We start from the raw sequence: 12,647 nt of genomic DNA, 5'->3' as shown, positions 1-12,647 counted from the left end.
CAGCATGCTCAACGCCTGGTCTGTAATGTACAGTGCGGGATTTGGAAGAACCGTCTCCATGAGGTTGTGGGCATCTTTTATTTCTCTTGATATCAGTTCTAGACAAGAGTACATCGATGTAATATTCATAGTGGACCAGACCCAGATATTTAATGGCGTGAAAGTTTCATTTCAACAACAGGATACTAAAACTGTTGGGGACTGGGGAGATCCATTGGTAGTTTTACTTTCACTCCCAGTTCAGAACAGACAATTTAAAGACAAAAGAGCAAGAGAATAATTGACTTGTGTTTAAACTTTTCTACCCCGCTACTTACTAATGTCTTTGCTTTTTGTTTTAGGGCCCTCTCATTTTTAGGCATGAGTATTTGCCTGGCACTGATGTTTATTTCATCTTGGTATTATGCTTTGGTAGCTATGCTTATTGCAGGCATGATTTACAAGTACATTGAATACCAAGGGTAAGTATTAACTGGATAGAAAAGGGTAGGAAGGAGATTGGGTCTATTTTTCATGAATTATCTCTAGCCTTCACATTTGGAGAAGGAACTGTCCAGAGATACGACTTAGAGGGCTTCTCTGATTAGTTCATTTCAGTGCTAAACAAAAGCCCCTGAAGTGCTTTGTTGTTAAGCCTCTAAAGGTGTTTGGTGAAACTTGAGAGTCACAGGAGGCAGAAACCCTGGTTGGGATCTATCCTTCTGCTGTCTATCACACATAATTCCTTCAGGCCCAGAACAGCTGAAGGCAGCCATCTTATTCCAGTTTATCTGGTGCAAAGGTCTGTCTAGAACAGTCCTTAAAATGCTGAATCTGCAGATTAGGTTGTCTGAGATTTGTTAATATCCGATGGAGTCAGGCTGTAGTATGGCTGTGTAACTTAATTTTAACATGTGGTATTGAAATGCCTGATGTTTGTATATGCTTGGGAAGCCTTCTCTGTAGTGGAGTGTTGATACAAATTAAGCACAGAATAGTGTTGTCATATACATTTGACTGAAACATTTGCATTCTTCTCATGTGATACATGGTAAGTATCACAGACATACATGTACAAATGATAAATATACATGCGATGCATGCTATGTATCACATTATTAAACTCATTGTAAGGTAATGGTTTCTCTATAGCATGACTGCAAGTGTGCAGTTAAACCCTCATGAAGCCATATGTTGGCTAAACTGTGTTTTCTTCACAGTGCGGAGAAGGAATGGGGTGATGGTATCCGGGGTCTTTCACTCAGCGCAGCAAGATACGCCTTACTCAGACTGGAGGAGGGCCCTCCACACACAAAGAACTGGAGGTACTCATTTTAGACTAATAAAATGCACTGTCATGATTATCTGTTTATGCTTAAGGATTTAAACTGGACTACAAACAAGATGCTTTTGGTCTGTGTGAATGAATTTATATGCCCAGAATATTAAAAAAACCAAAGTGTTGAGTCTGCGGTAAGCTGCTATCACTGCCTAAGCCCTACTGCGTGGACCCTGTATTGACAGACCTTTCGTGTCCTTTGGATCTTTAATCAAACTCTGAATTTGTGAATTCAAAAGTGGAACTAGGGGAAACTGTGGAGATCTCTGAGTACAGAGGTCCAGAGGCCTGTGGCAATTTGCACTGCGGGCATAAAGAAGTCACTGCTATCATTCTAGGATTAAACACCAAACAGTGGCCAACATTTTTTCCCTCTGGCTTTGTGTGTTGAAGACAGATTAAGTGGGCAAGAACCCTCCTCTCAGTTAGGCATTGTGCAACTCTTAGGCTCTGAACAAGAGGGCTGGGAATCTACCAAAGAAGAGAGTTTTAGAAATCTTTCCATACTTGCTCAACCATAGCTTAAGAGAGAAAATAACTTAATTGATGTGTAGCAATACCTTAAGGGACAGAAGGCAGGTGGGATCTATGTTTAGATGGAAGTATTCATGTTTCCCAATGTTCATCGTCAGTATCCAGATAGATCTGGAAGGACAACCTTGCAGTATGAACACAGTGTGTGCTCTAATAGTACTTAAAAGAACCTTGAAAATCAACCACTTAAATAAAACACTAATGCAAGCCTCTTAAGCTAAGTACATGAACAGGTTTTATGACTGTCCAAACAATGCAGCAGAAGAATTCCCTCAATGCTTCAAATCTGCTTTGAATCAAGAGAAATAAATACTAATTAAACCCCTTCTAATATGTGAGATACAGAATGTGCTGTTTCAGAGTTAATATTGAAGCACACTCAAAGTGATGAGAGAGGCAGTTTTTTAGAAGTGTTTTTGTTAAGGCCTTAGTAAAAAATACGTTCCCTTTTTTATTTTCTCCAGGCCTCAGTTGCTGGTGCTTCTGAAACTTGATGAAGATTTGCATGTAAAATACCCTAGATTGTTAACATTTGCATCCCAGCTGAAAGCTGGCAAAGGTTTGACTATCATAGGATCCGTGATCCAAGGGAATTTCTTGGAAACTTACGGAGAAGCCCAGGCTGCTGAACAGGTCAGTGTTTTAAACAAATTGCTAAAGTAAAAAGGGGTGAGTGGGCAGATAACTTAAAAGTTTCATAATGGTACATGGAAAAAAGCATATCAGTAAGGCTTCCATGAAATACAGGACTAGTTGAGTAGCACTAGAGCTGTTCAGTAAAGGGCTTGCAAAAATGTTTCAGCTGCCAATTGTGGCTTTGGAAATATAAGATCAATGCCTGTAACTTGCGTAAACAGCCTTACTGCATAAAACTGTCTTCATTTATAAGAAGTAATTACTATGGAAGTTTACGTATGCTGATTAATGGAGGGAAGACGACTATTTAGTTTTGTAAACATACCAAGAAACATTTCAGTAACTGTCAGTTATTACAAACTTAGCAAATGTGCTGTATCTCTTTCAGTGTGGTAACGAATTTATTACAAAAAGCATTAAATGATCATCCTGAAAATTGGTTAATAAATCATTTAATCTTCCTCACTGTGTAAACATGACATCATAGCTCTGTTTACATCTGTGTAGTATCAGCCAGCACATCGCTGCTTTCTTCCCCAGAGGCTTTTTATACAGGAAAACTGTTATAAAGGGAAAACTAATTCATAGGCCAATGTGTTGACCAAGTTTGTTTAGTTTTTAAACAAAGGGTATGGTATTCTTGATAGGTGGGGTGGGATGGTGCTTATATTTGTAAATTGAATATAATAACACAGCATGTTACGTAGAAATCTGAAACTGGAAATCTGAACAAAGTTAATTGACCTTGGGTTTAAAAAGGTGAGTGTTTTAGGATTAGAAAATGGAAAGTGAGATAGTAACACAGGTATCACTAATTACTACTATGAATAAGAGACTATAGCACAACCCCAAAAAACCCATATCTTAATCTGTTAGAAATAATTATGTTTGGAAGGGAACTATGTGTGTTTTAAACAAGTAGTATTCACAATTAGTGGGTATTTTCTCTTCTGTTTTATTAAGGAAAGCGGATGAGCAGAACTTTGCCTTGAAATGTGTTTAACCTGTGGACATGTGAACCAGGAATTTACGTTGTAATCACATGATAGAGAAATACTTAAGAGTTCCTTTTCCTTGTCTGTCTTGCAGACTATTAAGAATATGATGGACATTGAGAAGGTGAAAGGATTTTGTCAAGTAGTTGTAGCCAATAAAGTTCGAGAAGGAATTGCCCACTTGATCCAGTCCTGTGGACTAGGTGGCATGAAACATAATACTGTGGTTTTGGGATGGCCATATGGGTGGCGGCAAAGTGAAGATCCAAGGTCATGGAAGACCTTTATAGGTGAGCTTTAAAGGTTCTCTGTGATCAAACATTGTGAACAGAGATATTTATTACACACATGGTACACGCAGGGGATTTTAACAGAATCCTTGTGAAATTGGTTTTGGTTTTCAGTCTGTTTTGTCTAGTATTGATTGTGAAGTAAATAATTTCTTGCAAAACTGCTCTAAGTTTGAAATACCACTTCTTGTAGATAAAAGACCTATGAAAGATCTTCAAAGATTAATCTAGCAGCTGCAATTCATCTAATGAATGCTGAAAAAATTACGGATTTGAGAGATACTGGTTTAATGGCAAACTTTTATTTGTTTCCTAGCTAATCTCTGTCTTTTCACAGGTCTTAACCTATTCATCTCTTCACTACTGGAGCTAAGACTGTCCTTGCCTATATCCCTGTCCTTCCTCTATGGTCCAGTTACTTAACACAGTCAAGTTAGAACAGAGCAGATGCTTTCTCCTCATACTTAGCTTTGAAGATTGCTGCATTTATTTCAAACATGAAATAGGCCTTGTGTTCCTCTAAGTCTGCTTTATCCTAGCTTTGTCATTTGCTCCAACCTGTCTATACAAGCTTTGCTGTACATACTTTTCTTTATGTAAGTGATGACTTTTATGCTTTGCTGACATTTGCTCAGTGAGTAACTTTTTTTTAAAACCATAGATCACTTGCAGAATTGGAAGTAACTGTTTGTTCTTCCTCTTTTTTGCAGGTACTGTTCGCTGCACAACTGCAGCCCATCTGGCTCTGCTGGTTCCCAAAAATGTGTCCTTCTACCCCAGCAACCATGAGCGTTACAATGAAGGCAACATTGATGTGTGGTGGATTGTGCATGATGGAGGCATGTTGATGTTGCTTCCTTTTCTTCTCAAACAGCACAAAGTAAGGAGCTATCCAAAGAATGTTTGTCACTCAGCTACTTCTGTGTGCATTAGTTTAAAGAAACAAGGTCCAGTAGTAGAGCCTGTATTGATACACGAGAGTGGATATATTGATAAGTTTCTGTTTCTTAGAGCAAAATATTATTGGTTCAAATACTGAGAGTGTACATTCCCTCACCAGGTTTGGAGAAAATGCAAAATGAGAATTTTTACTGTAGCTCAGATGGATGATAACAGCATCCAGATGAAGAAGGACTTGGCTACTTTCCTCTATCAACTCCGAATAGAGGCAGAGGTAGAAGTGGTAGAAATGGTAAGGAATTTGAGCCTGTTTTTCACTTTATGATGCAAATGGTGGTATTTGGTTATGACTTGATTACAAGCACAGTATTTTTTTTCTTACTTCTGCAGCACAATAGTGATATCTCAGCATATACTTATGAGAGAACTCTTATGATGGAGCAGAGATCTCAGATGCTGAGGCAAATGAGGCTGACAAAAACAGAGAGGGAAAGGGAGGTATGTCATTTGTGGTTGATTGCTATGGGCTGCTGAGGTGGATGACACAAAGCGCCTTCCTAGTAGCGTTTTATATAGCTGCTGCTGTAAGGAAATACTTTCAGTGTAGCTTTTTTGTTTCCCAAAATTGCATATAGTCATTGAATAGCCTGGCTGTACTTGCAAAACCATGCTAGAAATTACTTGTTTTGGGGGAAAATGATGGCAGTATATACGCCATAGAAATGATTTGTATGTTCCCCTTTGTGATGTAAATGATACTTAATGACTTGAGGATGTAAGTCTCGACCCTTTCTTGACCTTGTTTTTGCTTTATGTGGGATGTCTGGGGTTTGTGTCAATTTATAGTATTCTGTTTTCCTACTGAAGATTTCATTCCAGTTTGGACTGTTAGGACACATAGCTATGAAAGGTGCAGATGAACTGATTTTTCTGCATGTGTTTGTCCAATATTTTTTTTGTTGTCGTCAATTTTGAGTCAGACTTACCCATTGTTTCAGACCATGTCGTGATGTAAGCTAGGCTGTCTTTTTTTCTTGTATAGATACAGGCCTCTGTTAGTCCAAACTGGGCATGGCTTACACCCATCAAAACTGTTTAAAGTCAGTTTGGTATGTAAGATTATTGGCTAGGGCAGATGCCTGGTATCAGAGCTGTCCTAAAGACTAAACTGACTGTAAAAAATAAAGGATACAATGGAACAAAAAGTCTTCCATTGCTTAAACAGAACCAGAGAATGTAAAATGAAGTCTCTGAGTTCCTTGTCATTCATGTGCCCTCTAGGCTCAGCTGGTAAAAGACAGACATTCAATAGCACGTCTGGAGAGTCTCTACTCAGATGAAGAAGATGAGGGGGACCCAGTTCCTGAGAACATCCAGATGACCTGGACAAAAGAGAAATGTGATGCGGAGAAGCGGAACCGAGGCAGTGCTGTGGGAAGCTTTAGAGATCTCATCAGCATTAAGCCGTGAGTCTTGTCTAAATCAACAGCTTGCATCTCCTGGAACTCTAGATGTGCTTTTATTATCTTTTGTCTCCTAATCCTTGGTTTAGATTTATGCAATGAACATTGAGACCTGACTACTGAAAAGACAGCAGTTAGCCTCCTGAGAAATCTCTAACCAATTAAATGTGGCACACATCCCTCCATATTTTACTTGGTATAATCAAATTCTAAATTGGAGCCGTTAAACCCTATTATAACTTTCCTCCTGTCTCCCAAATACCTCCACAAAACACAATTAAAAACCAGACTGATAATTTCACTGATCTAATCAGAATTTAAAAAAAGACTGATAATTTCACAATCTAATATGTAGTGTGGATGTTTAACGCAGCAAGGAAGAAGCTGTGGAGATGGTGACGAATGACTGTGAATAGAATATGTGTGCAATGAAACCCTCTAAGATAGACTCACTGTTGAAGGAGCACTGACATGGAACAACAGCCTTAGTATTACCACATGTGTGCCCCTTGAATACCTAGAAGTAAAGCTCTATTTTGGCTTTGTATGAAAATGTGTGAATCTCCTATGACCTCTTTGATGTACTACGTGTTACACAAAGAGTTCACTCAGTCAGTTTTGCATACTTGGCAAAATGCCAGAGTTTTTTTCTTAATAAATCAGTGAGAATTCAAATCTGTTTTAGGCTGAATCATACTGTAGAAATTCTGCTGAATTTGGTGTTAACTACCTGTACTTTTTCCTCTTCCATGCTTTCAGAGAGTGGGAAAACTTGTAAGTTTGTTATTTAACTTAGAAGTACATTAAGATGGTTGAGAGGGAAGACTTCATTTTCTCAACTAAAAACAGGAAAACTATATGTAATTATGGAAGAAAAGGACTTAGAGTTGAGCGATCTTAGCAATGTTTTTAAAGGGAGGAGGATTAGCCACTTAAGCTAAGTATCATTATAAATAGCATGTAATAAACTGTAAGAGTTGTCCTGGCAAGAACTAAGTCAGGATAGAAAACAATTACAGGTCTGAACCTATTTTCTTAAGCAGAGTATGACACAAGAAGTGGGAAACATTACTCATTGAGAGAAACTCTCATTCCACAACTCTGCTATGATGTTATTTCTGGCAGTTTCTGGACACTAAACAAACCCTTTCTTAGAGCCTACACCTTCAAATCACTGGGGAGATGCCAATTTTAAATGTCACTTCAGAGAATACCAAACCTTTAGTTTTCAATTCCTTTTCCAAAACTCTATGTAGTTAATAACAGTATATTGTTTCTGGTGCTGGTTTCTTCTCACTTCCTGTAAACATAAGCTGGCCTTTTTGTTGTCCCTGGCTTTCTGAAGCTGATATGGGGAACACAGAGGATGTCCTTGCTCTAAATTAAGTAAGAACATGAAATAACAGAGAGGTAATTCACAGTGGGTAAATTGTGCTGTTAGTATAATAAACATTATTCTTACCATTGCATCTTCTATTTTCTGCCTATATAAAATATTTCTTTGCAAACCTAAATATTGGGAAGAGTGGCAAGGTTATTAAAGATTTTCACTCATAACATGTAAAGCTGAATTAACAAAACTATAGATGCATATTTGATTCCTTTCTACTAATATTTGGTTTTAATATATTAAAATGAAGGAAAAAAAAAAAAACAAGTGGAAAATCCTCAAAGCTGCAGGTATATTTTCCCTTTGATAAGTCTATTGCTGTACTGTTTTTCCTTTTATGTTACCAAACTAATGGTTGATTTCCTGTAGGAAGGAAACATTCCCTGGCTCAAAATCCCGGAAGGATACTTTCCAGTTCTGTTCCTGCATGAATTGGTGTTATTTTGTGATAATATATTCTGAATAATTAATCCTGTTACCTCTCGTAGCCTGGATTCTTAAGGAGCAGAGGCTTATGAGCTCATGCTGCATCTATTCCCTTCTCTCCCATAACTTTTGAACCAAGTGGCTACTCAAATTTGAAAGCATGATTGAGATTTTAAAGATACTTGGGTCATAAGTGTTTCTTGTAAATAGCCAGGCAGAGACGTTGATTAGTGTCCAACTGAAGGAAAGGTTAAAATCCTTATTATACACCAGAAAAGCCCCATAAGCAGACATACATCCAGCCATTTGTACTAGGCTGCACTCCAGCCCACAGATCTGTAGGAAACTAGGCTTTCTCTGGAGATGTCAACTGCTGTTCAACACAAAAAAACAAGTGCGCTCATGGGAAGTGTGGACTGAGCACAATGGTGCCAGTCTCCTACTTGGTTCCAATGGGTCTCTGAGAAAAGAGTTTTCCAGTACTGAGTCCGGAGAGGTGTGTGGACTGTGCTGCCATGGGAGTGAGGGGATCTGGAGAGGGCTGCCAACGGGAAGGCTCTGCACTCACAAGTGTCCACGGTTGAAGAGCATGTCCCCTTGTGCAAATGTGTTTTAACTTCCTATGCAAGACTAAATCACCTTTATAAAATATGTTTCTTGAAGAGCAATATAACTTCATAAACTGGAGACTTGACTCGAGGCAGGGATCTTAAAACCAATGGACTAGCTGTACCTGAAGAACTCTGTGATGCCTCTTTTGTATCTACATTAAGTTTGAAAATATTTACTGTGTGTTGAGTTGACACTTGACAGGGCATTTAGATTTAAGGTATGCTTTTAAGGGGCTTTTTAGTAATTCAGGGGCATGTTTCTAATGGTCAGTCTGAATGTGCTTCTTCTACAGGAACCAGTCTAATGTCCGCAGAATGCACACAGCAGTGAAACTAAATGAAGTTATTGTAAATAGATCCCATGATGCCAGACTTGTTCTCCTCAACATGCCTGGTCCTCCAAAGAATACTGATGGTGATGAAAACTGTATCCTTTCAGCCAAGGCCTGGTCCATATTGAAGATCTTTCTTTAACCTGTGCTCTTGAATTCATTTTGTCACAAATGCTGTCAAGCTGTGATATGTGAAAAAGTGTCCACTGAGTGGAGGGTAGTGGCTTGTGGCTGTTATGTAGTAACTGCTTAAAGTAAAAGTTGCCACTGGTTGCTCTGGAAGCCTTGTAGGTTTGCATTCAGTCTTGTCTAAAGTCTTACTTGATTTTATTTATTCATTACATTTAATTTAATTCTCAATAGTGGATGTAGCAGATGTTTAAGACGGCATTCACAGCAGCTAGCGCTCTGGGCAGAGCACTCACTGTCTCAGCTGGAGTAAACAGGAAGTCCCAAAGGAGTGGACCTATCTCAGGCATAGCTCACACATCAGAATTTGGGAGCGTTGCTCCATGTGCAATGCTCCGGTAAGACTAACATTCAAACCCATAGTATTTAGGCACTTAGAGGGATACTTGCACCACGCCCCTAAGCAAGGCCACAGCTGAGGGTTTTGATCTGCTGAGCCTGTTGGTATGGCAGTTCTCTGGCCACAGCTGCTCTTCAGCCTTGGTTTGTACCATTAAATTAGCAAGCCTTTCACTGGCCTGTGCCAAAAAGTATATGTCACAAGTCATGGACCAAATGATCATTTTCTCCTAAATCTAGATAGCAGTAGTAGCAATGGCTGTTTCACACCAGTGTGCTGGCCAAAAAAAAGGATAAAAACATTCCTTTTAGCATAAGGGGGTTTCAACCACAGCTACTGTAGCTCAGGAGAGATTTTAAACTTGAGGTTATGGGTGAGGATGCTTATTCTTCCACCCTTCCCTGGAGAGGCTGAGCCACTGTGACTGAAAAAACACGCAATATTCACAGAGAGCAGCTGGGAGGGAGCGTGACTGTGTAACCTGGTGCCGCCAGTATCACTGACTGGTTCAGCTTTGGGCAGTGGCGGGTTCGTTTTGGAGCAGCCTGAAATTGGCTCTGTCTGACATGGGGCAGCCCCTGGTCTCATCTCACAGAGGATGCCCCTGCAGCCTCCCCACTACCAAAACTTTGCCACATAAACCCAATACAGAGGCTAATCACTGTGTATTTTGGTTTTGATATTTCCTTGACTTCACTGAAACAGACATGGAGTTCCTTGAGGTCTTGACTGAGGGTCTGGAGAGAGTATTACTTGTTAGAGGAGGTGGCCGAGAAGTCATCACAATTTACTCCTGATTTAGTACAAGCTTCTAACGCTGGGTCTACATTTACCTTCTTGGCGATAACGGACATTCCAGTTTTAAATGGAGAAGAAAAAAAGGTTTTTTGCCTAACTTATCCTCATCCAATCCTATTCATTGTCTTTCCATTTGCAACATACATATCTTTTGGGATTGCAGTATTGTTACACCATCCAATTAGCAACATAAGTTAATTGTGAAGCTGCCACATTATTCAGTTTCTGCTTTGGTACTCCAGCATTTGTGCATGTAGTTTTAACACTAAACCTATTTTTAGTCAGCACTGCTATGTGCAGTATTTTTAGTAACTGTATGTAAAGTTAGGACATGAAAGCCAGTTACTGTAAAAAGATTTTAAAAGCTTTTTATATTAGGTTTGGGGGATAGAATTACGTTAATATAGCAGCTAGTTTCTGCTGAAGTTCAGCTACAAAGCATTTTCTAAGAGCACACTAAATTGTAAGAGAGGACTGAAAAAGCTTTGTTTTTCTGGGTTTATTTCCAGAACTAAACTCTCAGTATTGGGTAAGAATTTATACTTTTAATACATTTATTGATAGAGATTTAAATAAATTATGTTGATATAGTTGAAATTATGTATGTAGCTTGCTACAAATTGTGTTGCTTCTGAGACTTGAGGTTCTGTGAGGCCAGATCCCTATTTATTTTTGTATTTATTTGTCAGAAATATTGGATACGCAGCTGCAGACTGTTTAGGATAATAGAGATCTCACAATAAATTTTGAATCATCAGTGAATTGAAGGACCAGTCCTGTGCAGTTCTTCCATGCTTTAAATTTCTTGCAGACCATCCATCAAAGTACATTGAGCATGTTGGAGTCCCGTGTGTAGACCCAGGTGCTATGCTGCACGCACAGCGAGGGGATTGCACTTGCACAAGTACAGGGGACCTGCTGCTTCATTGTATGCTTTATGCCCTTAGAGGAAAAAGAAGAAAAGAAGACCTACTTTAACCAATAAGTCTCTGGAGATTTATCAAGCCCATTAAGTTGTACTTTATGTACAGAACATTCGTATTTTTTCAATAAAATGTTGCATACACTTTGAACCTATTCTCTGTTCTGTGTGTTATGGTGAATTACCTAGGAAAACCCATCTGTCCTTCCCTGCGCAGCATTGCTGTGATCTGACTTCACCGCATCAGCATCTGTGGATCCACTGTGTGAGGGGAAGGTGCTGGGGGCATGTTGGTGCTTGCCCAAATGGCACAGGTACTGGCATGGTGGAGGTGCCAGCTTAGTCTTTAAAGCAGACTGGTGGTAAGCCTGAGGAAAGGCTCCCAGGTCTGGAGTTACTACCGTATGTAATAGCCAGGTAGAACTCCGCACCTGTAGACTATGAAACACGCAGGCTGGTACCTGCTCAAGATTCCCGGCTGCCTGGGAAAGCGGTAATTCCATACAAGGGACATGTGTGAGCTAACCTCTATGGGATGCATTAGTAGTATGGGAAGAAAGGTGGGGACTGACACATTTCTCTGACCCATGTGCTCTTGCTAGTTGGTATACTCGTTTTGTCAACCCTGTTGTGATAGTACTCCTGGTTGTTTCAGTGATAACAGCAGGACCAGTTTGTGAGACAGAAATCTGAGAAACTATCCAGGCTTTTATCTTGAATAAGAATAATGTAATAAAAAAATGCTTTTTATAAGAGTTTTATAGTTAAAGCCTACGTCTGTTGTCTCTGTGAAATAGGATGGCAGCAGGATCGTATCGGTGTGTGCAAGATCCCTGCAAGACAACAGCCAGGAAACAACTCTAGGGTGCGCTCTCTACTGGATATTTTTTATTTTTTTAACCACAGTCTGCTTTTTTGGTGTTGAACACCAAAATTCATTTCAGTCACATTTTAAAACCAATGGAAAGAATAAAGCTTGCCTATTTGTAAATAGTGTGCTATTTGTAAAGAGATAATTTTTACATCTTCAGAGGACTGAGTAGTAGTATGCCAGTGTACAGCAATCATGGTAGTTAACACCTATTTGCAAGCATTCTTTTATAGGAGTAATTAAAAAAAAGTTTATGAAAACTTTTTTACTCCTCAGACTTTTGTAGGTCTAACTATGAGATAGTAACTTTCTTTTACCAAATGTAAACTTCTAATATAAACGTGCTGAGAAATATATACCCTTATTCCTTATGAAATTTCATGCATTTGGATGACATAACGCCACCTCACAAAAGCATTTCAGTACTATCTATTATCTCACCCAAGTAACCTGTCTGGGGCTTTATTGTGTTTTTAACATCAAACCAACCAAGTGGCTATCCTTACAGATACATCAGATTAGGTTTTCAGAGGTGATTGTACGCGATATGGCCTAAAAGCCTAAATCAGCATTGTGTGGACCCTAAGGATTTAATAGGCTCCAATTATGTAAGACATCCCTATACATACAAG

General features: G+C 39.1%; 1 protein-coding gene across 4 annotated transcripts in view; it reads left to right on the top strand.

Moving 5' to 3' along the window:
* The window catches only part of SLC12A4 (solute carrier family 12 member 4), a 49,586-nt gene extending 38,287 nt beyond the window's left edge, over positions 1-11,299 (top strand). For 3 of the 4 annotated variants that reach the window (XM_069793692.1, XM_069793693.1, XM_069793695.1), the window contains 10 exons: positions 342-461; positions 1,200-1,304; positions 2,317-2,485; positions 3,578-3,773; positions 4,484-4,653; positions 4,834-4,965; positions 5,064-5,171; positions 5,955-6,139; positions 8,857-8,990; positions 10,130-11,299. In XM_069793692.1, the coding sequence (XP_069649793.1) occupies positions 342-461; positions 1,200-1,304; positions 2,317-2,485; positions 3,578-3,773; positions 4,484-4,653; positions 4,834-4,965; positions 5,064-5,171; positions 5,955-6,139; positions 8,857-8,990; positions 10,130-10,221 (1,411 nt within the window). In that variant the 3' untranslated portion in view covers positions 10,222-11,299. The remainder of the gene's footprint in view (positions 1-341; positions 462-1,199; positions 1,305-2,316; positions 2,486-3,577; positions 3,774-4,483; positions 4,654-4,833; positions 4,966-5,063; positions 5,172-5,954; positions 6,140-8,856; positions 8,991-10,129) is intronic. The other variant, XR_011326543.1, reaches the window with a different exon arrangement.
* Positions 11,300-12,647: the final 1,348 nt, after the last annotated feature.

This window comes from Haliaeetus albicilla, chromosome 10, assembly GCF_947461875.1.
Source record: "Haliaeetus albicilla chromosome 10, bHalAlb1.1, whole genome shotgun sequence".
Taxonomy (NCBI): Eukaryota; Metazoa; Chordata; class Aves; order Accipitriformes; family Accipitridae; genus Haliaeetus; species Haliaeetus albicilla.
The sequence above is the reverse complement of the archived record's forward strand: the minus strand, read 5'-3'. Positions and strand labels throughout refer to the sequence as shown.